This window comes from Monodon monoceros, unplaced genomic scaffold, assembly GCF_005190385.1.
Source record: "Monodon monoceros isolate NGI ecotype Baffin Bay Population unplaced genomic scaffold, NGI_Narwhal_1 Super_Scaffold_6, whole genome shotgun sequence".
NCBI classification, from domain to species: domain Eukaryota; kingdom Metazoa; phylum Chordata; class Mammalia; order Artiodactyla; family Monodontidae; genus Monodon; species Monodon monoceros.
The window spans coordinates 75,233,754-75,260,969 of record NW_021703783.1 but is presented as its reverse complement, the minus strand read 5'-3'; the positions used below and the strand labels follow the sequence as shown (position 1 = coordinate 75,260,969).

The 27,216-nt window shown below is 36.8% G+C and overlaps 1 protein-coding gene across 5 annotated transcripts in view; it reads left to right on the top strand.

The window, feature by feature from the left end:
- Window positions 1-414: 414 nt before the first annotated feature.
- NR2C1 (nuclear receptor subfamily 2 group C member 1) overlaps window positions 415-27,216 on the top strand; it is a 41,301-nt gene continuing 14,499 nt past the window's right edge. Inside the window, exons 1-10 of one of the 5 annotated variants that reach the window (XM_029206289.1) lie at window positions 415-579; window positions 4,817-4,889; window positions 8,761-8,991; window positions 12,016-12,097; window positions 13,292-13,471; window positions 14,540-14,687; window positions 14,788-14,878; window positions 19,055-19,239; window positions 20,444-20,609; window positions 26,283-26,404. In XM_029206289.1, coding sequence (XP_029062122.1) covers window positions 4,836-4,889; window positions 8,761-8,991; window positions 12,016-12,097; window positions 13,292-13,471; window positions 14,540-14,687; window positions 14,788-14,878; window positions 19,055-19,239; window positions 20,444-20,609; window positions 26,283-26,404 — 1,259 coding nt within the window. In that variant the 5' untranslated portion in view covers window positions 415-579; window positions 4,817-4,835. Of the gene's footprint in view, window positions 580-1,018; window positions 1,521-4,816; window positions 4,890-5,351; window positions 5,503-8,760; window positions 8,992-12,015; window positions 12,098-13,291; window positions 13,472-14,539; window positions 14,688-14,787; window positions 14,879-19,054; window positions 19,240-20,443; window positions 20,610-26,282; window positions 26,405-27,216 lie in introns of those variants that run through there. The other 4 variants (XM_029206291.1, XM_029206292.1, XM_029206290.1 and 1 more) reach the window with 4 other exon arrangements.

Below are 27,216 nucleotides of genomic sequence, written 5' to 3'. Positions count from 1 at the left end.
ATCTACCCAGTTTTGTTAGTCCTCTAATAAGCCGTTTAGTCCAAGCTAAGAGCCTGAAACAGAGCCCACTTCCCCACAAATTAGAAACCGAATTGTCTAAAGCTGATTGGGTTATCTATCCTGGCTCAAATCTGAACAGTCTCAAAACTTCGTTTAACGACCGCCTTTTGCAAACGGAACGCTAAGGCCACGCGGCTTCTCGAAGTCCCGCATAGGGATGCGCAGCTGCGGCAAGGCAGTCTCCCTCCCATCCGATAGGGGACAGTCGACCTCCACAGGCTGGGTTCTCTCATCCCTCTACTCGGGGAACGTCACTACCTCCTCTCGCCGCCTCTCCACTGCACTCGTGCGCAGGCGCGGACGGGAGCGCGCACCGAGGAGCTGAGGGAGGGGTCACGAACTCTGACCCCCCCCAAATACCCAAGCCCAGAAAGTTCCCTGCCCCCATTTTTTTAACCCTCCCCCCTTCAGCTTTCTCCAACCTGTCTCTTCCCGGAGCGCCCCCCGCCGCCCAGCAGCAGCTGCAGCGGGGCTGTCGTCTACGCCCGGCGAAGGACGTAGCTCGGCGGAGAAGCGCCGGTAAGAAGGGACGGGTGAGGAGAAAAGCGGCTGCAGCGGCGCTCGGAGCGGGGACCGTGGGGAGGGCCCTTCCTCCCAGGTGCCAACGGACGCGCCCCCAGCGTTCCCAACAGCCTGCGGCTTCGGCCGGCGGAACCCGCCCTCCGGCAGTGCCGCGGCGCGCTGCTCGGGGCGGGTTGGGAGCGCAGAGAGCGGCCGCAGCAGGGGGACCGAGTGCCCGGGGCTCCGAGAGAGGCCGAGGCCGGAGCCGGAGCTCGGCGCGGGGCCGGGAGCCCGGATAGGGGCTGGGGCGGCGGGCGCGAGAGGGAGTCCCCGAGCGGCTCGGCGCGCACTGCAGCCTCTCCCGCGGCGCCTCTGACCTTTCACCTACAGGAAAAGCTTCCGTCTCGGCGGCGCTGCCGCTTCCCCCGCCTGAGGAAGCCGCGCGCCGCCCCCGGGCCCGGGGCGCCGCTTGGGCTCGAGCGCCGGCGGGATGCTGAGAGGCCGGCCTGGCTGCGAGTGGTCGCGAGCCGAGGCCCGGCTCCCTTTCACCGCGAGCCTCTGGCTAGTACTCGTGCTTACACAGGACGGACGGAATAATGCTCTCAACTTTCACGACCGACGGGGGCGGGAGTGGCCGCTGCCTTTGGACCTGTATCTTTTGAGAAATAAAATGGAACGGCCAAGGGTCCTCAGTGCAGTGGTCATGTCCAAGCTTCCAGTAGTTCTTTTGTTAAGAAACTGTACCTCCGACTCCAGCATATGCCGTTTTACGAATGACAAATGTTGCCAAACCTGTCTCGTAACCTTCACTAAATACGTCAGCTGTTTAAAAAAAAAAAAAATAACTGGAAAGGAAAAGCAAAAAGACTTGAAGTTAAGCCCTTTAGGGGTTTTGTGCCTCCGGAACTTGTAAATAGGCCTTCGACTTTGGAGGGATTTTGAACAGTGACTGCTCTGCGGTTGGTTGATACACAATGTTTGATTTTAGATTTTGCTTGTGTGTCAATTTGGTAGATCTAAAGGAGATATTTCTATTTATTCTTATTAAAAAGTGGATCGCATAAAATGTAATTTCATCATTCTTTGTAGGGACATCTCAATGTTTTTTTAGGAAATCAAAGGCAGCAGACATTCCCAAAATATCTACTGTTTGTATGTCTGCTACACAAAATATAATTCCTACTCCTGGGGAATAGAAAAGACAAAAGAAACCGCATATGATAAAGGATTAACAGTATATATAATCATGTAACTTTTAAAAGTCATATAGGATCCTCTGCACCCTCTTAAGATCTTTTATGAAGGCCATGGACTCTCGCTAGAAAAATGCACCTTCCCATAAAATTTTGCATACAGTATTAGAAGTAAACAGAAGTTTGTTCTTGAGGCCTTGTTAACAGCCTTAATATACACAATAAATGCTGTACTCATCTAGAAAGATTGGATTAAAAACAAAGTAAAATTAGAACTGAGTTTTAAAGGTGGGAAACTTAAGTGAGGGAAGAGGAGCTTGGCACTGTATGTTGGGGAATAAACAACATTCCAGTTGTCCTAAACAGAGGCCCCTCTGGGACTGGTAGGAGATAAAATGAGAAGATGAGGAAGTCAGACTATAAAGGAATGCTGCTTTGTGTCTGCAGTGGCAGGCATGTTATAGGGGCTTAGTAAATACTGAAAAAATACCAGGAGAAGGGCTGAAACTTTATTCTTTGACCATTAAAGAGACATCAGTACTTCTGAAACAGGAGACTGAGGATGTGTTTCAGTTCTGTAAGCATATTGAGATCTTGCTGTTTGTCAAAGGTGCTGACACAAAGTTGATTCTTGCCTTCTAGGGGCTTTTCATATACACAGTTTGTATATATTAAATAATCATCCAGGAAAGTCAGTTCTGGGAATAGCTGAAATTTGTTGTCCGTTTCACCCCACCAAAATATAATTTTACAAGGGGAAGTTTGTTTTAATACTCCCTGCTCAATCCCTAACATTTAGAAAAATGCCTGGCTCATAGTAAGCACTCAACAAGTATTTGTTGAATGGAAGAATATTGAATGAATTATTGGATCAATGAGTATGAACATTTTTAAGGCACTTCATAGACATTTTAAGGCACTTCATAGACATAGGCAAATTTCTTTCTAGAAATATAACAATTTATACTTACATCAACAATATGTAAAGAATGCTCATTTTTCCTCAGTTTTTTGAGTTAAATTTCGTCTTGGAAAACAAACATTGATCTAGTGATTCCATAGCATTCATGGTAGAGAAGCCATTAGCAAAGACATGGAAACACGAAGCAACATGGTAAATTCAAGGATACAAGTAGTGCATATGGCTAGAATGTAAGGTTTAACAAATGACACATCACGTCCATGGGCTTCCCTGGTGGCACAGTGGTTAAGAATCCACCTGCCAATTCAGGGGACATGGGTTCAAGCCCTGGTCCGGGAAGATCCCACATGCCATGGAGCAACTAAGCCCGTGCACCACAACTACTGAGCCTGCGCTCTAGAGCCTGCGAGCCACAACTACTGAGCCCATGCGCCTAGAGCCTGTGCTCTGCAACAAGAGAAGCCACTGCAGTGAGAAGCCCGTGCACTGCAAGGAAGCATAGCCCCTGCTTGACGCAACTAGAGAAAGCCCACGCACAGCAATGAAGACCCAACAGAGCCATAAATAAACAAACAAACAAATACATAAAAGGACACCTCATGTCCTATAGTTAAAGGAAAGGCTTTGAAGAATATTAAGAGCTAAAATTTTATTAAATATATATGTTAGAGCAATCTGACAGCACAATATTAAAGTAGTGTTTGGGTGAACATTAATGGACTTTGAGGTCAGGAAACTGGGAGAATGGCAGGAAGGGGACAACAATCAGTGTCAGATCATCAATGAGTAATGAAATTGGAACAAATGAATGAATGACAATAAAAGTCACTAAAAACTGTAGTGTAACTGGCTTAAATGAATCTCAGAGGAAGAGTTTTTCTTGTGGGAGAAAATAAGCGGCCTTGTTCAGAAGACTACAACATTAGCAGTGTCCTTGAGATCTACATACAGCACAAGCCAGGAATAGAGATGGAGTTATCCAGAAGAGATCTGTTCAGGACTCTCTTGTCTGATGGCTTGGACCCCCATGAACTGCATGGGAGGCAGCAAGACTTCTGGGAATTTCATGCCAGCAGAAATGCTGCCATCTTGGACTGAAGGGGACAGAGATGGGATGAAATGAATGAAGGCTATTGGATTTCTGGGACTCTACTGGATGGGCAATAGAGCTATTCAGTTTTGAACATGTGTTATCCTTCAAGAAAAGGGAAGAATGACCCCCCAAAGATGGGTCAGAGTTTGGGAGGGCTGCCACTGCCATCATGGACCCAGAGCACACAGACCTGGGAAGTAGCTCTCTCCTTGGTTGGTTCCAGAGAGGTTGAGGGCACTACTTTTCAATCTAGTGAGAGAGAGTTGAGTAATTAATTTAAATATTGTGTATTGCTTTTAGAACAAGTAATTGAAGGATTTAAGGTTTTAAAAGTAATTGAAAGAAATAATTCAGACAATTTGGCAATTAATATTAATTATAATTACAGAATATTAGTGAATTTATCATAGTATATAATATGATAAAGTCAGAAATAATTTTTGTATTCTTGACTACCTGATACAGAGAAAAAGCAAAAGCTGAAGTCAACCCATTAATCTTACTGGCTCTCAAATCCATTTGAAGACAGTTTTACTTTAAAATTCAAATTAATAGAACAATGAAGAACAATCACAAAATTCTAGAGAAATCTAGCCCTCTGAATGAATGCAGTTATTTTGTCAGCGTTTACAATATACTGCTTTAAAAGTGTGTTAAATGACTACAAGGATGTGGTTTTTTTTTACAGGTTGGGTTGCCCTTATTCAGTTAATAAACTACTCCTAATCTATATCAGGTCTGCAGCTTAGGCTTCAGTATCTTTGAAAAGTGAAATTGTTTGGTATTGAATAGTTTGGGTTTTTTTAATAGACGTTTTCAGAATTTATAAAAGCACAGTGAATAGTTTTATGATCCCTGTATAAACTTTAGCAGTCTTCAGTAATTGTCAGCACATGGCCATTCTTGTTTTGTTTATTCCTTCTCACCCCCACCCACACAGCTGGATTATTTTGAAGCAAATCCTAACATATAATTCCATTTTTAAATTCTTCAGTAAATACGTTTTATGGGTATAATTGTAAAAAAGCATCTTTTTACTTTTGGCAGGACACTTGGCAATTAAATCATGGCAACCATAGAAGAAATTGCACATCAAATTATTGAACAACAGATGGGAGAGGTATGTCTAGTTTACTGTTCATTCACTGCTTCACCAAACTTATTTATACCAAGTGTAGTATATGCTAGGTTTTGGTGGTACAGAGATAAAAGATACCCTTGAATTTAAGTGCACTTTGATCAAGTAAATCAGAAAGAGAAAAACAAATACTGTATGCTAACATATATATATGGAATCTAAAAAAAAAAAAAAAAATGGTTCTGAAGAACCTAGGGACAGGACAGGAACAAAGAGGCAGACGTAGAGAATGGACTTGACATGGAGAGGGGGAAGGGTAAGCTGTGATGAAGTGAGAGAGTGACATTGACATATATACACTACCAAATGTAAAATAGATAGCTGGTGGGAAGCAGCCGCATAGCACAGGGAGATCAGCTCTGTGCTTTGTGACCACCTAGAGGGGTGGGATAGGGAGGGTGGGAGGGAGATGCAAGAGGGAGGGGATATGGGGATATCTATATGTATAGCTGATTCACTTTGTTTTACAGAAACTAACACAGCAAGGTAAAGCAATTGTACTCCAATAAAGATGTTAAAAAAAAAAACTAAAAATAAAAAGTTCGCTTTGATCTAGTGAGACAGTTGAATAATTGGACAATCATAATAGGATATGGTAAGTGCTGTGATAATTCTGTAGGGTGTTATGGGAGCACAGAAGAAAAACAACTAATGAAGAGTTGTGGTAGAGTGAGGATCTAGCCAGGGAATGTTTCTGACGGGTGTGGAATCTGAGGTTTAATAGACCAGTAGAAGGACATCCATGTCAATAGATAGGTCTTCATTTTTTATAAAAGTTATGTCCTAGTAAGAGGTACCATAATCTAAAGGTTTTCAAAGTATCATCTAGGAACTCTTTCAGAGAGTCAGCAAGGTCAAAACCATTCTCATAATAATACTAAAATGTTACAGTATTTGCCTTTTCACTATCATTCTCTCACAAGTATATGGTGCAATTTTCCAGAGGCTGCATGTCATGTGATATTGTATGATGAAATATGTCAACATTTAAAAGGTGTACATAACTCACTGAACCAGTGTTTCCCAAATGACCAATGCACAATGTTACACAATCACTCATGAGTAAAGGATTCACATTGCCGGATAGATTTTAATATATAGTTTCTGATTCCACATTGCAACTAACCTCTAAAAAAGCTATCACTTGTCAAGTTTTGGTGTCATATTAAAGAACAGTTTACACAGTTTGAAGAAACAGTTAAGATATTCTTCCCTCTTTTACCTAGTAAATGTAAGGCTTGATTTTCTTCATATATTTTAACCAAAACAACATATTGCAGCAGATTGAATGCCCAGGTAGGTATGAGAATCCAGCTTCTATTAAGCCAGATATTAAAGCAGTTTGCAAAAATGTAAATCAGTGCCACTCTTCCCATTGATTTTTCTTTTGTTTGGAAAATCATTTATTTTTCATTAAATATGTTACTTATGTTAACATTTAATGGGTTGTTTTATTTATTTTATTTTTTAAATAAATTTAATTATTTTTGGCTGCATTGGGTCGGTCTTCATTGTTGCATGCGGAGTTTCTCTAGTTGCAGGAAGCAGGGCTACTCTTCATTGTGGTGTGCGTGCTTCTCTTTGCAGTGGCTTCTCTTGTTGCGGAGCACGGGCTCTAGGTGTGTGGGCTCCAGTAGTTGTGGCTCACGGGCTCTAGAGCACAGGCTCAGTAGTTGTGGCACACGAGTTTAGTTGCTCTGCGGCATGTGGGATCTTCCCAGACCAGGGCTCGAACCCGTGTCCCCTGCATTGGCAGCCGGATTCTTAACCACTGTGCCACCAGGGAAGTCCCTGGGTTATTTTTAAATGAATTAATAAATATTAAAAATATTTTTCTATTTGAATTTCTAATACGGTAAATATCAATAGATACAACCTACATAAACAGAAGTTCTTTGGGCTCTCAGTGACTTTTCTTTTTTTTTTTTTTTTTTGGTGTGTAAAGGGGTCCTGAGACCTGAGAACTATTTCCATAATCTATTTTTTTTTTTCCATAATCTATTTACTGGTCCTTATTGAAGGCCATTTGGATTGCTTCAGTTTCTAACTATAATTATTATGCTGCAGTAAACATACTTTTACCCATCTAAGCAAAGGGTTTCAACCCAATAACAGTTGGACCCTGCATGTACCTGATGCTCGTCTCTTAAATAACTGTGAGCCATTAGATTTTTATTCAGTTTACAATGGATATTTCTCATAGAAATATTCTAAAATAAAATTTACAACAACATAAACTTTACATGATAAAATTATAGATGAACTGATTCAAAGTCACATCTTATAGTTATTGAAAATTGCAGAAATTGTGAGAGAGGAAGATGGAGACTAGACTTGGTAGAAATAACCTATGCAAAATAAAATTGACAACAGTTAAAACTGCAGCCAGAAAAACAGGATATGGTAGAAATAATGGTCGACAAAGGAAACTCAAATTGGCAGCAGCCATAATCAATACCGTCTGCTCTAGACAGTAACTAATTAGTGATTCAGAACTTTGCTGTAAATTTTGCATAGAAAATAGTCTTGATGAAAATAATTTCAGAGAAATGAAAAAAGTTGGAAACAAATCAGCTTTGCCATTTTAAAATTGAATCAAGGAATTTAATTGGCTTAATGAGTTTATTCTGTAAAATGTTTGCCTAGCAACAACAAAAACCGTCAGTGCTAGGCTGTTCTTTTTGTTCATGAACTTGCTCTTCCCCAGACTACTCCATCTCAGTAGATGGCAATTCTGTCCTCCCAGTTGGTCAGGCCAAAATTTTATAGTCATCCTCGATTCTTCTTTCCTCATATTCCACTTCCAATCCATCAACATATCTTGTCAGCTCTCCCTTATAAAATATCCCAGATTTAATCATTTTTCACCACTAGCATGGCTGCTACCCTGATCTCAGCCTATATCTCTGCCCATATACGATACCCAAGTGCTGCCAGTATCTGTGCAATAGCATCCTATCTGGTCTCCCTTAATTCTGTTCTTGAACATTCATAGTCTGGTCTTCGCACTAAATCTAGAATGATCCTATTTGCAAAAGATCCTGCCACTTCTCTTCTCTGTAAACCCTTCAGTGGATCTCCATGTCATCCAGTAGGAAATCAGTCATTTTATGGCCTACAAAGTCCTATTCAGTCTGGCCCCTTTTGTCTCTCAGATCCCGCCTCCTACCATAAATCTCTCTCTCCCATTCTATTTCACTCACACAGCTCTCGGTGTGCTCTTGCCTCAGATATATGGAACACACTCTTCCTGCCCCACAGGCTGCTGCTTCTACCTGGGATGCACTTCCCCTAGCTAGTTCTAAGCCTTGGTCTGCTACTTCACTCAGGTCTGTGCAAAAATGTCATCTCATCACTGTCATTCCATCAATGACTCTCACCTTATTCTGCTTTATTTTACTTTGTAGCACTTAATACCACCTGACAATATTATTTGCTTATTTGGTTTTTATCTGCCTTTCCTCACTAAAATAAAAGCTTTATGAGAATAAAAATTTTGTTTTGTTTATTGCTGTATCCAAGGACTCAGAACAGTGATTGGCAAATAGAATGTACCCAATATATGTTTGTGTAAATGGAAGGGGAAAAGGAGAGGAAGGGAAGGAATCAAAATAGTGAGATCCATGTGTTCTTACTATTATAGCTTTATTTGCACATTTGTTTATTTCTGTAGGATAGGATGTCGAATTAGAATTGGTAGATTTAATGGTGTGTGTGTATGTGTATTATATTGAACGTATGTATATAATGGTATGCTTTTCTAGTCTAGCTTTGTCTCAAGGTATGAGAAAATTGTGCTTAGAGAAGAAAAAAGATTAAGTTGACTTGATTACTAATGACATGATTGTGTTAGATTGTTACAGAGCAGCAGACTGGCCAGAAAATCCAGATTGTGACAGCACTTGATCATAATACCCAAGGCAAACAGTTCATTCTAACAAACCACAGTGGCTCTACTCCAAGCAAAGTCATTCTGGCCAGGCAAGATTCTACTCCAGGAAAAGTTTTCCTCACAACCCCAGATGCAACAGGTGTCAACCAGTTTATTTTTACAACTCCTGATTTGTCTGCACAACACCTCCAGGTAAATAACTAGAGTTTCTTTTTATCTTACCCTTGAAAAACATAAAAAGCATATCATAAGTGTAAGTCCTGACATTAAGACTTTATGCCCTGCATGTTCAATAGGAAAAAATCTTGCATAAAATTATGTGCTGCCCTCGCCTATGAGCAACTATTCTTTTCCTCAAACATCCTCACACCCATATATTTTGGTGGGTTTTTAGTGGCTCACAGTAAGAGCCAATCTGGCTAGTTTGGGCAGGAAAGGATTTAACAAAGAATGTAGAGAGCTCAAAGAACTGTTAGAAAGGCTGAAGAAACACTTGTAGGTCAGGTTTCCAAGAATAACTACTGGAACATGCTTCAGAACTTCTTCTAAGTGACCTTCTGCATCTGCACAGTTAGGAAACTTCCAAATCAGGAGCATCTATAGAATTCTATAGCTGCAGTTTCCAGGACCAAGATGCCTGTGCCTTGAACAAGCAGCTGCCAAATCAAGAAGTTGATATTCTAGCTGCCAGCTTTGTCACTTTTGCTTCCTCTTTTGTCAATCAACTACATCTTTATTGATGTAGCAAGCAGCCTATCATGGTTATGCAGCTGTTTTTACCACTGGTTGCTATGTTTGAATACAAATACAATGAACCCTTAAGTTTGCCTCCAGACACTTTGAGGAGAATGAATGCCAACTTAAAATTGGGTTCTGTATTTTGTGATGAAAACACTGATCAAAGAAAATCCCTTTTAGGATTGAAAAACTCCAAATTCATAAGATACAAAATTATGCCTATATATCCTGATCGGTTCTATTATTCTTCCAATTACATAATTTATATTATTTTTAGAAACAGCTACGGTAGAAAATGGATAGGATATATAAAGTTATCAGAAAGACGGAAGTCACTAAAAAAACGTATAACATTATCCATACCTTAATTTCTTTATTTTCTTAATTAACAGACTTGATTTTTTTTTTTTAGAACAGTTTTGTGTTTACAGAAATATTGAGCATTTAGTATAGAGAGTTCCCATATAATCTCCGAACACACAGTTTCTCATATTATTAATATTCTACATTAGTGTGATACAATTGTTATACTTGATGAACTAGTAGTATTTATACATCAACTGCAGTCCATAGCTTTCCCTAATTTTTACTTAATATCCTTTTTTGTTCCAGGATACCATACTACATTTTTCATGTTTTCTTAGACTCTTCTTAGCTGTGACAGTTTCTCAGACTTTCCTTGTATTTGATGATTTTGACAGTTTTGAAGTATAATGGTCAGGTATATTATAGGTTGCCCCATTGTGGGACTTTGATGTTCTTTTTTTTTTTTTTCATGGTTAGACTGGGGTTGTGGGTTTTGGGGAGGAGGATCACAGAGGTTAAGTGCCATTCTCATCATATCATATCAAGGGTACTTACTATCATCATGTTTTATGACTGGTGACATCACCTGGCTTAAGAGGTGATATAAGATTCCTTCACTCTAAAGTTACTCTTTTTCAAAAGACTTTCTCTATTTAAAAATTAAGATGATATTGGTACTTTGCCTACGTTATGGATCATCTCTGAGAGCAATGAAAGAGAAACCAGGTATAGGATAGAATCTCCTGGACCAAAAAGATTTGATTTCTGGTCTGGTGACCAAGATGGGTTGTGGGCAAGCCCATTAACCTCTCAGTGTCTCTTCCACCCTTAGGAATAATAGCAGATAAAATATTAGCACCATTTGCAATAGATATGCTATTAAAGAAAAGAGTGATACTTGTCATAGATGCTTTCAAAGGGCATCTAATACCAGAAATTGTTCATTTATTTGTTTAAGTTTTCATTGAAGACTGATTTTTATGGTGATATAAGAAGAAATGATGCCACTATAACATAGTAAGGGACTGCTATTTTATTTTATTTAAAAATTTTTTTTGGCTCTGCCGCTTGGCTTGCAGGACCTTAGTTCCCCTACCCAGGGATTGAACCCGCACGCTTGGCAGTGAAAGTGCGGAGTCGTAACCATTAGACTGCCAGGGAATTCCCTGGGACAGGTATTTTAATGACTGTTTAAAGTTTTTAAAATCAGAATTATTCCTGAAGGCATTCACACCCCCTAAGAGAAGAAAAAGAGTCAAAGTAGAGGTTTATTTTGTGGGCTGTTTTAAAGCAGGGGAAGATGTTTACTAAATGACGCATTTTTTGGCTTGAATTTAATTTGTTCACATTTCAAAAGATTGAAAAAAATGACAGAAAGATTGAAGGATAAACCTGAAAGAAGAAACTAGTATTTCTTTGCCAGTATTACATTAGCTATACCTAGTGATGAGCTCTTAATATAATTTAAAGAGGTTTGGTGATTTGCCCAAGGCCATCCCACCTAGTCCCCACTAACTTGCTGTCATTAACAGACTCCAGAGTCCATGCTCTCAACCTCTACACCTAACTCAAACCTTAGACAGCTCGAAAAGTTTATACCTTTGTATATCAGTCATGTTCCATAGTTATAAGTAAATGCTTTAACATATTTTTTCTTTATAACTCCTTTTCTATTTAAAAAATTCAGATTTATCTTTTTATGCTGTTATAGCTTATTTTAGTCATGTCATTCCATATGGAAATGTTCTGAGTTATTCAAAGACAAATGTCATGATAGGACTGATAACTGCTGCAGTACTTTAATGTGTTCCATATGAATAATAAATACGTAATGGGTGAGATACAGTAAAAAATACTCATGTATTTGTGTGTTTAAGACTCTGTTTACTTTAATGAAATTGTTATGGAACAAATTATTATTGAACAAATTAAAAAGGTATTATTTCTGTCTGTGCTTTTTATAACATGGGAGTCTTAATCTATATGTAAAGAAAATTAAGAATACTTTAATCGATGCATGCCTAATAATAGAGTTCAAAGTTTTAGAATAACTTTTGAAAAAGAAAGCAAAAAGTAAGATTGACTGAATGTTCTTTTAATTTTTTACATGAGAATATGACTAAGTAACAACAAATTATTGTGTTTTTGTTTGTTTGGGGGGGTTTTCTTTAGCTCTTAACAGATAATTCTTCCTCCGAACAAGGACCAAATAAGGTTTTTGATCTTTGCGTAGTATGTGGAGACAAAGCATCAGGTAACATTAAAAATAACCTCCTATATGTGTTCTCTTGTTAAAATAACTATCTCATTATGTTTCTTCTACTGAAAGTAAAAAGAAAAAGAAGCAGGTTGTTTTTATGATTCATATTTGTAGCCTATGAAATTTAACTGATTTTTCCCCAGAGCTTTTTATTCTCCTAAAGGTTTTTTATTTCAGTGCAGTTTAATGTGATCTTGCAATGACATAAAATGCATATTTCAAAGAGTTATGAAAGACAGTTTCACTTTTTGAAAGTAAACCGAACATGTGGAAATTTTTCTGAATGTGAAACCAGTTTTGTCAAAGGAATTGCTTAAAAATTAGTTGTGATCCTTAATAACATGTATAATTAGGTTGTTAATCTACCTGTTGAGTCCTGTTCTCATTCCAGGAATACAGAGTAACAGATTATTGAGGTGGAAAAGCTATGGTTAACCTCTGTGTAATGCTCTGCATAGCTGAGCAGGCACTTCTCCAAGCCTATTTCTAGTACTCAGGGTTATGCCATTTTTGTTCCTTCATGCCAGAAATAACACACCCATATTTATTCATATAGATTCACAAGTGCCAGTGGGATAAGTTTAAGGGCCCGGCTTGTTTTCTTTAATCTTTTTTATCTTTTCCATAGCTTCATTTAAAAAAACCTCCACTAGAGCTTTTCCAGGAGTATATTCAGTTTGTTAATAGTTGTGCCAAGGAGATGGTTTGTGAAACGATAGGCTTATCAAAGTATAACAGATTTCTCCATAAATTTAAAAGTGGAACTCACAATGAGGAAAGATTATTAGATTTCAGATACTAACTGACATTATATTCTTTTTTTGGAGCAAAGTTTTTAGAATAAAATAACTTTTTACAGTATGTAACAGAACTATAATTTGTAAGTGATCTCAGAAGTGAAAATAGATTTATATCATGGGGTTATGGGTGATTTTGTTTCTTCTCTTTCCCAAATTTTCCATGCCATTGTTAAGATTACTTTACAAAATTTTAAAACTCATACTGTAATATATTTTATCAGAGAATAAGTTTGTGCCATTCTCTGTTTGGTAATTCCTAAAAAAAATTTTTATGTCATAAACTCAGAAATCTCAGTTTCATCTCATGTTTAAAGGGAAGAAATGGGCTTATTTCATTTCAGTGCTGAAATATGTGACTTTTGTGTTTTCTTAAACATTTTGTCTTTAGGGCGTCATTATGGAGCAGTAACTTGTGAAGGCTGCAAAGGATTTTTTAAAAGAAGTATCCGAAAAAATTTAGTTTATTCATGTCGAGGATCAAAGGACTGTATTATTAATAAACACCATCGAAATCGTTGTCAATACTGCAGGTTACAAAGATGTATTGCGTTTGGAATGAAACAAGACTGTATGTATTAGCTTTAAAGGAGAGAATACTTTTTAAGAATTCAGGCACACTCTTAGAAGTGTGTTAAAATTAACACGTTAAAATATGTCAAATATACATGGTTTTTAATTTAAAGTTTTCCAACTAGAAATATAGAAATATGTGAATATGTATGTATTTTTTATACATTCAGCAAATCTTTATTGAGTGACTATATGCCAGGCATGTATTTTTAGCTTGAACATGGTAATAATAATAAACCAACTAACTAGATACAAGTTTAGTTTTTGATTAAACTATCAATACTAAAGTGATTAATAAGGTAATGAAAATAGCTAGTATTGAGTTCTCATTATGCTTTACTCTGTGTATAGCATATTAATTAACTTATTTGTTCTCACAGCAAAATTCTCAGTAGATGCTGCTGTTATCCATGTTACATTTGAGTGAACAGAGGAAATTTAGTAACTTGCCCAAGGTCACACAACTAATAAGTGGCAGAACTTGGACTTTAATCTTGGCAGTTTATTTCTTCTCAGGAAATGTATATTTAACAGCTACAGTATACCATCTCCTAAGTATCATGAAATAAAATTGCTATAAAATAAATTAAATATATTACCTCTGTTTTATAAATGAAGACTAAGCAATTGAATTGCTTCTCAAAAGTCTCCCTGCCCTTAACTGAAAAAAGATTTAACTTCGGTCTATTTGTGGTTCTCTATTAGTATTGTTTTCAGTTGGTTAAATATTACTTCATTTTTTAATACTCTTATATAGGTAATTAAAGGACTCCTAACTTCAGGTTTCCTTTTTGACAGTGAGCTTTTAAAAAATAGGAGTTCTTCTACATTTCTGCCACGGCTGGGGCAGGGAGAGAAAAGAGAACAAGAGATGCACATTGGCCAGTTTTACTCTTTTGAAGCAACTTTTTTGAACTTGCAAATAATTTCTAAAGATTGATGGTTATCTTTGGAGTTCAGTTACCAGTAACCACGTCTCCCATTAGCAGCATTGCTGACCTAAAGCTTACATTTGTAATTGCCTGTAAATTCTGCATTGTGATATAAGTTTGACACATTTTTGTAGCTGTTCAGTGTGAAAGAAAACCCATTGAAGTATCAAGAGAAAAATCTTCCAACTGTGCCGCTTCAACAGAAAAAATCTACATTCGAAAAGACCTTCGAAGCCCATTAGCTGCAACTCCAACTTTTGTAACAGATAGTGAAACTGCAAGGTATAGTAAAAACAACCAAAAACCACATATATTAAGGAGCTGGTAATTTGTTTTTCTTCCCAGTGAAACTAAGGCTAAAATTTGTACTTATTTGTTACAGGTCAGCAGGACTGTTAGATTCAGGAATGTTTGTGAATATTCATCAGTCTGGCATAAAAACTGAGTCAACTATGCTGATGACACCAGATAAGGTGTGTTTAGTACAATTAATTTAAAGCTTAAAATTTTTTAAGCTTTTAAAATTTTTTCCTTTTCTCCTCCATCAATTTGGCCAATAGATTTGGTCTTAAATATTCCCTGTTACAAATTGCTTTTTTTTTTTTTTTTAACAAATTATCATCAACGATTTGGTAGTGTCAAATGACAAAACTAAAAGATTTTAGTGATGAGTTTGATGTCCCTTATTTAAGGGAAAACAATCCATGGATTAGCAGATTACAGTGCTCACAAGCAGTGGAACACTCTTCCAGAGGAAATTTAGTCAAGAGTGAGTTTTATAGAGCATTTGAAGCAGCAGTGAGGAAACGGCTTGATTGGCACAGAGGTTGGGGATTCTCTTGTGAACCTATCGAGTCCTGTTGTCTAGGGTGAGGTGAGCTCACTAAAGCTGGAGCAGGAGGATTGTGACTGGTGTATGATACATTTCCTTGAAAGGTGTTTCCTTTAAGTGCAAACTGACTTAGGTTTAGGTTTGTGAAGTGGACCAGGTCACTAGAGCAGCCTCCGTTTTGCGAGTCCTGATAATACAAATTAACTTTATCAGTAGAAATGTTCATTATTCCACTAGAACAATTATAGCTTCAATGTGAAAATGACAAACATTTAAATGTCTTCCAGGTTTCTTTTTTTTTATATATAAATTTATTTATTTTATTTTATTTATTTTATTTTTGGTTGCGTTGGGTCTTCACTGCACGCGGGCTTTTCTCTGGTTGTGGTGAGCAGGGGCTACTCTTTGTTGCTGCGCGCGGGTTCCTCATTGTGGTGGCCTCTCTTGTTGCAGAGCATGGGCTCTAGGCGCACGGGCTTCAGTAGTTGTGGCACATGGGCTCAGTAGTTGTGGCTCATGGGCTCTAGAGCGCAGGCTTAGTATTTGTGGCACACGAGCTTAGTTGCTCCGTGGCATGTGGGATCTTCGTGAGCCAGGGATCGAACCCGTGTCCTGTGCATTGGCAGGCAGATTCTTAACCACTGTGCCACCAGGGAAGCCCTCTTCCAGGTTTCTTTCATCTTGAAATAAAAGTCCTCAGAAATAGAAATGTATAAGTATAAAATTCTTTATATTCCTTTTGTGTTCTCCTACAGATTTTAGTGTTAAAATACTTAAAATATTTCAGGTGAAGAGAAATTCCTAGCACACCTCTCAAAACATTGACTTGAGTCAAAAATAGGAGTAGGGTTGCATGAGCTCTCATATTATGTATCCAGGTCATCTGGGTTCTCTTAGAGAGTTGGAGCAGCTCTTTATTGAGCAAGGCGTATGAAAGAAAAAAGGTTTGCTTATTTAGATCCAGCATGTAGAGTTTCTCTAGTGTTAAACATTTTTCCTGAAGACAGATTTCAGAGAGAATATGAATAGTGTTTCTCTCAGGCTATAATGTGATCTGGTTTCATATGCCCTATAAGATTATTCAGTCTATATATGGCCAGATTTATGCTGTTATTTGTTGCTTGATACTTTAAGGCACTCTTAATACTTGTGCTCTGGAGTCAAATTTCATCTGCCATTTACTAGCTGCATAACCTTGGGCAAGTTATTTGACCTCTTAGTGCCTCAGTTTCTTTCCTCATCTGTAAAATAAGGGATAATAAGAGTGTCTACAGGCTGAGCTTTAGCATGTTGTTATTAATTGAGGAGATTTGGTATCTTACCATAAATATACATCGTGAGGAATTACATACAAGATTTCACTTATCCTTATCTACATGGTTTGTGCTTAGAATGGTGGTTACAATTTCATTGACATTACCTCCATTAGGAAAGGAAGAGAACTAAGTTTTGTTGAAAAATTACTATTTGCCCAGACACTGTAGTTTTCTATATGTTTTTATATTAAATTGTATTAACAGTCTTGTGCGGTTAGTTTCTGATGAATGGTCCCAAAACTGTCAAGTTACAATGTGAGATCTTTCCACATTAAACATCTAGTTAGATACACATTTTATGAAATGGAAGAGATTATATAAGTGTTTAAGTTTTAGTTGAAAATAAGAATACCTAAAAATGTTAATTCCTTTTACTCATATATATAAAAGAAGGCTGGAGCAGTGGTTACGAGCATGGGCTTTCCAATCAGACAGTCTGACTTCCCATCCTGCCTCCACTGCTTACTGCTGGAGTGACGATGGGTAATTCTTCTTATCAATAATAAAGGGATGATGATTCCTATTTCACAGGGTTGTTGTGAGGATTAAGTAAAAAACATGTAAGTAGCAATCCTGTAAGAAACTCAGTAACTAGTGGATTACTGAGTAAATGATTCTAGGACCATTCATTCATTAATTTGGGGAGAGCACAAAACTTACTTGCCTACCTATTCAGTGAAATCAGTTTCACATAAACTAAAGAATTGATAGAAGAAATGAAGTTCAGGACTTCCCTGGTGGTGCAGTAGTTAAGAATCTGCCTGCCAATGCAGGGGACACGGGTTCAATCCCTGGGGCAGGAAGATCCCACATGCCGCAGAGCAACAAAGCCCAGGAGCCACGACTGCTGAGCCTGCGCACTAGAGCCTGCCAGCCACAACTACTGAGCCCATGCGCCACAACTACTGAAGCCCACGCACCCTAGAGCCCACATGCTGCAACTACTGAGCCCATGTGCTGCAACCACTGAAGTCCGTGCTCCTAGAGCCCGTGCACTGCAATGAAGAGTAACCCCCACTCACTGCAACTAGAGATAGCCCCGCACAGCAATGAAGACCCAACACAGCCCAAAAAAATAAATAAATAAAATTTTAATTTTAATTTTAAAAAAAAGAAATGAAATTCAAGGAAACATATGTATCCTTTTAGGATTAATAACACTAAAAACAAAAACCGTAAGGGTATAATTAGGGGACTTTCTCGGTGGTCCAGTGGTAAAGAATCTGCCTTACAATGCAGGGGACACGGGTTCGATCCCTGGTCAGGGAACTAAGATCCCACATGCCACGGGGCAACTAAGCCGCATGCCACAACTGCTGAGCTCGCACGCCTCAACTAGAGCCCACGTGCCACAAGCTATAGAGCCCACGTGCCCTGGAGCCTGTGCGCCACTACCAGAGAGAGAAGACCCGCACACTGCAACTAGAGAGAAGCCTGTGCACCACAATGAAGAGCCCGCGTGCCTCAATGAAGATCCCCCATATGCTGCAACTAAGACCCAATCGAGCCAAAAAAGGAAGAAAAAAAAAAAAAGCTATAATGAAAAATTTTAAATATCTGTGGTCCTATCAATAGGCCATAGAAGGCAACGAAGGGCCTTTCATTAGGTTAGGGTAGAATAATTAGAGCATTTATAAAAGAATAACTAATGAATTGAAGCACATAAAATATATAAAAATCTGAATTTAAAATGATACTCAGAATTCATCTTTCATCGTGAGAGGTTGCTATGGCATTGATTCATTGCTCTAAAAATAGGTAAGTAAAAGGAAGAAAAATCAAGCACTTACCTGCCTTTCCTGTACAGATTATATTTCTGGGTAGTCAGAGAGTTAAGGATAGAAAGTTTTTTCATAAAAGAATTATAATTTATATGCATAAAAAGATACACATTAACAAAAATAAAAGCTGAAGACAAATAGGAAAACGTGCAATGTATAACAAAAGCCCAATATCTTAAATATGTAAAGAGACTTTCCAGCTACACAGTGCCTGATGTTCAATGCATTTAACACAGTGGCTGGTAAAAGTTGGCATCCTAGAAGTCTGTTCAATAATCCACTTTCCTTTTTTTTCTCTTTTCATTAATAAAACATTAATTTTATCCGATATAACTTTAAAGTTTATATAATAAGTTTTGGAAATTACTGTAATAATATTATCAGAATTTTAATGCTAAAAAGAACTTGAAAGATCATCTAATTTAATGCCCTTTTACAGAGGAAGCAATTGTTACATGGATAGATTAGCCAGTAAGTGCAGTTTTTAGTTTAAGGTAACTTTTGTATAAACATTTCCTAGGAAATGTACCTGATATTTTTAAACTTGTAGTTTCCTCAAGTTACCTCAAAGCTCAGAGCTCTTTGATTTTATTTTTTGGATTTCATTTATCTTAGAGTACTTTTCTTTTGGCATTTCATACTCTAGAATTAGGTATTTCAGATTTAAAAGTTTACTGATACCAATTTGCAGAATTTTAATTTTTTTTTTTTTTTTTTAAGGCTGAATCATGTCAGGGAGATTTAAGTACATTGGCAAGTGTGGTTACATCATTAGCAAACCTTGGAAAAACTAAAGATCTTTCTCAAAATAGTAATGAAATGTCTATGATTGAAAGCTTAAGCAATGGTGATACCTCTTTGTGTGAATTTCATCAAGAAATGCAGACTAATGGTGATGTTTCAAGGTAAGGTCTGTTTTGATTATGTGTCCTTTTGCTCAAGTGTCCTTTAGTATTTCTTAAAATATGTTTATGTTAAATATTATTTATAGAAGTTTCAAAAAACATATTTCTATTAGACTTAGAAAACTTAAGGCATAAGTAAATTTTAATTGAAAAATTCTATTCAATATAAAATGTCCAGCAGGTTACATTGTAAACAGTGAGCCATAAGTGAATATGATAAGATTAGTCATAAAATTCAGGAATTTTTTTTTCAGTAAAGATGATAATTTGGGTCTGAATTTTCAGATATCTTAGTTGCCAGATTTTATCTTTTGTGTATTTAAAGTTAAATATTTGTCTTTCTAGGCAGTCATGTTCATTTTCCCCACCGATTTCTAGTGATGAAAATAGATTTTAAAAACTTAGTTGAATCAATTACGATTTTAAGTTTACACTTCAGGAAACTCGTATCAGAATTCTACTTTTCCTTCTTTTGGTATTAATACTTAGGATGCAGAAACCAGATTTTTTCAGGCTTTTTTCACACTATTCATCTTCTGAAATATTGAAGAAACTGCGTTTAAGAGTCTCAAATAAGTACTTTGTTAAATATGAGATTTTAAAGAACTGTAGAAGGCATTTCATTGTAAAATATGGGGAGCTATTTTGACTAGTTAATTTGCTAATATTATTTGCCATCCTGATCTCAAATTCTTATAGTTCAGATATAGCTATGTTACCATAAGTTTTAAAGTATTCTCTGAATTTTTAAACAAAATTAAAACCTAACTTTGTGTTGTGTAGAATACAATAAAGTCAACATAAGTTCTTGCCCTTGGTTTTCTAAATAACTTATGTATGTAAAATAAATGGGCTGATACCTTGTAGTATCAAACGTATAACTTGTAAAAGCATATTTTCATACCAAAGCGTAAGAATTTTTCTCCCCTTAAATTACATAAGTTTTTTTAAAAGACTTTAATCCTCTGGTAAAATACATTAATATAATAATATAGTTTTTCATACGATATATTTGAAGTTTAATTTGTTGCTTTTGGAGAGAGTGAGTCAAAGACATCACTGAAATAGAATGCTCAGTGATACACCAAAGTTCTATTTTCTAAACAATTTTTAAGGCCTAAATCTTAACTTCAGAATTTTATATAGAATTTTCATTTTATTGTGGAGATTGGCCAAGCTCACAGCTTCTGATGTCTCCTTATAGGGCATTTGACACTCTTGCAAAAGCATTGAATCCTGGAGAGAGCACAGCCTGTCAGAGCTCAGTAGAGGGCATGGAAGGAAACGTACATCTAATTGCTGGAGACTCAAGCATAAATTACATCGAAAAAGAGGGGCCACTTCTCAGCGATTCACATGTAGCTTTCAGGGTATTTCTATATATATGTATATATATATATTTCATAATTTTTATGTTGGTTACCATTTTGATTTTAATTGTCCTTTCAAAAATCAAAGTATATTTGTTGTGCTTTTAAAGTCAGAAATACCCCTGATAGAATTTGAGACAGCAGCTAAAACATATAAAATAATGGCTCAATAAAACATCCTGTTTATAAATCATAGTCATTGTATCAAATAATGTGTTTAAGAGTATAAAAGTTAGCTTTTAGAAAATTTAGACATTTTTTTCATTTAGACTCTATTAAATATAGTTTTATTGATGGTGGTATTTTTAACTTAAGTATTGGCATTTGTGATGTGTTGAATCCACTGGTTTATCCAGCGCCTAGCTACTACTACTTTAGTGTAAACCAGTTATCTAAGACCCAGATATTCTGCTTTTACCAAGTAACTACAAAGAACACAATTAATTATATATTGCCCCAATTAGCTAGCTCTCAGCTGTATTTTTTTATTTTATTTTATTTTTTTTGCGGTACGCGGGCCTCTCACTGTTGTGGCCTCTCCCGCTGCGGAGCACAGGCTCCGGACGCGCAGGCTCAGCGGCCATGGCCCACGGGCCCAGCTGCTCTGCAGCATGTGGGATCTTCCCGAACCGGGACACGAACCCATATCCCCTGCATCGGCAGGCAGACTCTCAACCACTGCGCCACCAGGGAAGCTCTCAGCTTTATTTTAAGAAGGTTAAAATTATTTAATTCTAACTTCTGTTTTTTAACTTTTTATACTTTAACCACTTGGAGAAGGTACATTTGTAATTTCTTTTTTGCTTCCTTAAATATGTTAATTTATGATGGAAACAATACATGTGGAATACTAGAAACAATGCATGTAGAATATTAGAAAATAACTTTCTGGCATTTGATTTGTCATTCAAATAATATTTGGACCACAGCTATAGAGAGGCTGACCATTGAGGCCCTACATTAAGACCCTGCTGTTCTGACCCCTCCATTTTAACCGCTCTTTATCTTTGCTCTGCCAGCTCTGAGTACTGTCAGCAAATCATATGCAAGTGATTCCAAGTACTTAGGAGATTTCAATTAGCAATGCATAGCAGTCCTGGAATACCTGAGGGTAGTTGCTCTTAACTTTACTATAGATTATAAATTTCCATGGATTTCTTACAAAAATATGCACAGTTATCAAATAGATATGTGTGCTACTGGCAGAAATAATGAACACAAAATAAATCTAACACTGGCCAGAACTGCATATGATAAAATTTATTCTTGTAAAATTTGACTTGTAGAAATGGCCCAGAGAAAACTCACAGTGACTTAAATAATTCTGTAATTTGATATAGGCAATAAAACATATCAGTGAAACCAATCTTTATGGAACATTTCACCAAAGATAATTTACATGGAAAAAATTAGAAATGTTTTACTTACACTTTACAAGAAAAAAATTTATGGGGGCTGTAAGAACAGGCAGTGGGAATAATCAGTGTCATTCTTTAAAAATTTGTTTTGGACAGGTGAATTGGGGAAATTAGAACTTTTTTTTCCCTTCTAGAATTGGTTTTTTTCATTCCGTCTTTGACCCGCCATACTCTGGGTATCCTCAGAATCAGCACTATGAAGTTTCTTGCTCTCCTGGAAAGGACAGCTCCTTCCTTCTCTGATTCTTATTTACAGCCTCTTGAGTTTTACTTTTCAGTGAGTTCCCAGCCTGGTACTGTCATGATTAGTTCTCTCATTGAGATTTTATTGTCATGAGTTTCAAGCCCTGATATCTATAATCAAAAATTCAGTCCTCAATTGCTGAACTAACTAGCATTTTGTTTCTCGCTGGCATTTTTGTGTACAGTGCAGTTTGCACCTGCTTTCATGCACATTCTTTCATTTGAGCCTCACCACGGTCTGTTGAGAAGCTTTGGATTTTTATTGTCGTTTTGTAAATGAGAAGAGGTTTGGAGGCTTTTGTTGTCTTATTGAAAGCATTCCAGAATTAAGAAGAAATAGTCTAATATGTAACTTGCATTTTGATTCTGAAGAATCTAGAACAATAGTAATATTTAACATTTTTATTAAACTTTAGTTTCTGGTGTGATTTCATATACTTTATTCCACTTGATTTTTTAAAATTTCCTATACAAATAATCACGGTGGATAGAATTACCATTTAAAAATAAGCATATGAGACAGAGGTAGGTATTTCTAAAACTGTTCTTCTCTGATGCTCATTATCTCAATATTAGAATCACAATCCTTCTAGTCACCATGTTTGATGTTTGGGAGACATTGTCATTCTCCCCAAACCTCACTACCTTCCATTGCATGACAGAATCCTAACCATTCTATTGTTTGAATTTCTCGCTTCCTCTTCATTTTTACTGCCATATTTCATTCCTTTACAAATTTTTTACTTAAACTGTTAATAGTAATTAACCTTTGCTTCCAGTCTCCTCATCTTGTCCTGTGCACTGGTAGCAGAGTGATATTTGTTAAAAAAAAACAATCCAGTTATGCTTCTGTGCTGCCTAAAATTCTTCAGTAGTTTTCCATTGCCCATCGTTTCTCAGACATGCCTGCCCCTTTCTTGGCCCTCTCTATAGCTCATTCAGTTTCCATTTTATTCCTCTGTTGAGACTACAACACCTAGCTTAGTGGCTCACAGTGAAAGACGCAGTAATATGGTTGCTGAATTACTATGTAATCCAGGGTCACACAGCTAATTAATGACAAGTTGGAAGTATTATAGAATCCAGGTCTGCTAATTCAAGTCAAATGATTTTTTATTTTATTTATTTATTTATTTATTTATATTTATTTATTTTTGGCTGCTTTGGGTCTTTGTTGCTGCGCGGGGGCTTTCTCTAGTTGTGGCGAGTGGGGGCTACTCTTCGATGCAGTGCACGGGCTTCTCATTGCAGTGGTTTCTCTTGTTGCGGAGCACAGGCTCTAGGCGCGTGGGCTTCAGTAGTTGTGGCATGCGAGCTCAGTAGTTGTGGCTTGCAGGCTCTAGAGCACAGCCTCAGTAGTTGTGGCACACGGGCTTAGTTGCTCCGCAGCATGTGGGATCTTCCAGACCAGGGCTCAAACCCATGTCCCATGCATTGGCAGGCAGATTCTTAACCACTGTGCCACCAGGGAAGTCCCCAGATAGCTTTTTAGAAGCTGTATCATTCAGCCTGTTTTCAGAACTGCTAGAAAGGTAATTGCAGACAAGTAATGACTTCTAAAATAGGTAGCCAAGTTTAGTTCATGTCAACACTCTTTTTAAAAATCATCTTAATATAATAAATGTGCATAATTTGAAAAATGTGTTTAATTCAATTTATAAACCAGAAAATCCACAGGCATTTTTGGGAAACTTTAACGCCTTTGTAGTAGAAATTTACCTTCTCTGTATAGAGGAAGAAATCTTTGTCTTTTCAGTCTAAAAGGCCTGTTGAATGAATTGTTTCTTCAGCTAGCATTGGCTTTCTGATTGATATTGCTAGAGGTATATCTTGCTTTAAGAAAATTAAGTATGTAAAATAGATAAATTACAAGCCATTTCCTCTCTCTATAAAATAATACAACATGGCAGTCTTTTGAATAATGAATTCTTCTAGTATATATTGCAAGTGCTTTCAGTTTTATGATTAGAGCAACAGAGACTTTGCAGCGTTGTCACCACTGTTGTGTAAATCAGGGTGCATCTGTACTTTTAGCCCTTATATCCAGTTTTTACATATTATAAGTATTTCATTTACATATTATAAGTATTTCATTTGTTTAAAAGTGATTTTAAACTACTTAGCAAAGGGTAATCTTGTTTTTGCATCTTATTCCTCCCCCCTTAAAACTAGTAATCTTTGGTAATCCCCGACTTTTCAGGCTTTTTTTCCCCTACTGACCTTAGACAGTCCTGAAAATGTATGATAGTTCCCAATTTTTTTTCATATACTTACGTGCAGAAACCGTTGCATCCTAATAATTATATTTATCATGCTTAATATCTGCTTACCTACAGTTCTTTTAAGAATTGTCTTAAGTAATGTTATTTTAATTTACTGCTCCAGTAAACATTTCTTAAACATTTAAAAAATTATCTTTTCACATATGGAATTTCAACTGTCAGTTGCCCTGTTGTTTTATTACTTGACACCATTTATAAGTAGATAAACCATTTATGGCTAATATTGAACAAAGGAAGTTAATATTTTTTGCATTTTTATATAACATTTCCAGAGAACTTTGATATCATTTTGATGAAAACCTTTGATCTGTTTGGCATTGTAGACACCTTTGAGAATCTGATAAAAGCTATATATGCCTTCCCCAGAAAAATACATATGGACGTATCCACCCATCCCACCATAGAGGTAGCCACTGTTAACTGTGTGGTGTATCTCCTCCTGTCACATATATAATATAATACATATAAAATGTATATGTATATATACATACTCTCTTCTTAACATAAATTGGGTCATCTACGTATTATTTTGCTGTTTTTTTCTACGTAGATGTCTGTGAAATGTTTTTCTTATGCTATCTCAGTTTATCTTACTAATTTTAATGCCTACAGGGTACCTTATAGCATGGATTATTCTTTTTCTTAGAGATAGAAGATTGGGTTATTGCCAGCATTTAATTTCTCTGTTAAGAGTGGTGCTGAAATGGACATCCTTATATGTGCTTTTTTGTGCATGTATGCAAGTATCTTTTTGGAATAGAGATTTAGAAGTGGCACGGTTAGGTCATAGGATAAACTCAATTTTAAAATTTTGATAGATACAGCCAAATTGCCCGTCACTTTACCAATACTCAGAAGTATGTGTTTCCCTGTATCATCACCTATGCTTGATATTATTGATCATTTTAATAATTTTAAAATAGAAAAAAAGTTTCTTATGGATGAAATTACATTTCATTTATAGCAATAAAAGTTCTCTTTAACAAGATTTTCAAAAATGCTTTTAGAAGTATTTTGATGTAGGATATTTATTTCCAACACATTTAAAATAATTACCTACGGTCTGCAGTACAGACTGATAGATAGCCTGTGAGCATTATGGCCACAGACACATTTTGTTTTACCTGTAGATTAAATGGGGAGATTTTACAAAGAAGCTGCTCTTTGAAAAATTGAAAGAGCTGGTAGTACTGAGCCCAGATTCCCATAAGTTTTCAGTGTGTTGAATTCAAGTCACAGTCATGCCCTTTATCTGGGAATATGCACTTTCCAAATGGCATCAGCAGGCTCACTTCACTCATTATTCTCCTGACCCTGTAAGCATTTGAATTTGCTATCCCCGTAGCCTAAATGAAAGGGACATTTAACATAAAGGATTGCTCCTTAAACTGAATTTGTTGTATATCACTGTTAATGAAGGGAGGGAAGGAAAAGACATGTTGTTAGACCAAGACAAAAAATAATTTTTAAAAAACAACCAGATGTCATGGTTGGTATTTGTTAAGTGGAATTCTGCTTTATCTGAATTTGCTTTGTTAGAAACTGTGGTCTTCTCATTTATTCTAAATCCTATTTTTAGCTGTAAAATCTAGTGACTTGGATTATTTCAAGATTTGCCTTTGGGTTAATATATTAGTTATTTGATATGTTTACATTTAACTTTTTCAAAGAAATGATGATTTAGAATTGTCCGACGTAAGATAACTTACCTCAGTCCCTGTTCGCACTAGCTCACCATGCCATCTCCTATGCCTGAGTACCTGAATGTGCACTACATTGGGGAGTCTGCCTCCAGACTGCTGTTCTTATCAATGCACTGGGCACTTTCGATTCCTTCCTTCCAGGCTCTAGGGTAAGTGTCTTGAAGTCCTTGAATATAAGTGTGATTTTCTAGCACAGACGTACATTAGGCAAGAACTTTTATTTTGGAAGGATTTGATTAAAGGGGGGGGAAATTATATAACATTATAACTTGAAATTTTGTCATTTATATGATGAATCATGGCAGGTGGTATTTACTGTATATTATTTTTATATGGAAGATTATCTGAACTTCATAATTTGACTAAGTTAATAATTTGAATGAAGTAAATGCAGTGGAGCTGATAAATCATGGCCAGCATTTGTAATAGGCCATCTTTGATTGGCTTAAATTAGGGAGGCTCTAGGGATGTCTTGGGGTTGTTGTTTCCCTCCACCACCACTGTTTCAGTGTCACCTCAGGCTTGTTAATAAGGTGCTGAAACTTGTATACACTGAATATGTTTGAAAATAGAATCATGTGGTTGCCCAACAAAAAGGGTAAGAAAATGTAAATTACCCCATACCACCACTGTGATGATTTGGAAATTTGGTTTGCCACTAAAGGGCACATCTGTACTCTGTTTGAATTAGATGTTAATGGAAAATGGTCTACTGTAAGAAACCCGAGCTTTATCTAAAGTTTGCCAGATTTACTTATATTGCTTTAAAGTAACTGGGATGAAGAAGCAAAGAGACCATGGAAAAAGTTAAGCCCATAGTTAGAAAAGTATTGTGTGAGTTGTAGGACCTTACTCTACAATATGATTTCATAAACAGTTCAGTTTCATATCCTGTACATCTGTTTTCCCATTCGCCAAATAGGAATAATAACTGCTCATTCTTTATCCTTAGAGAATATTT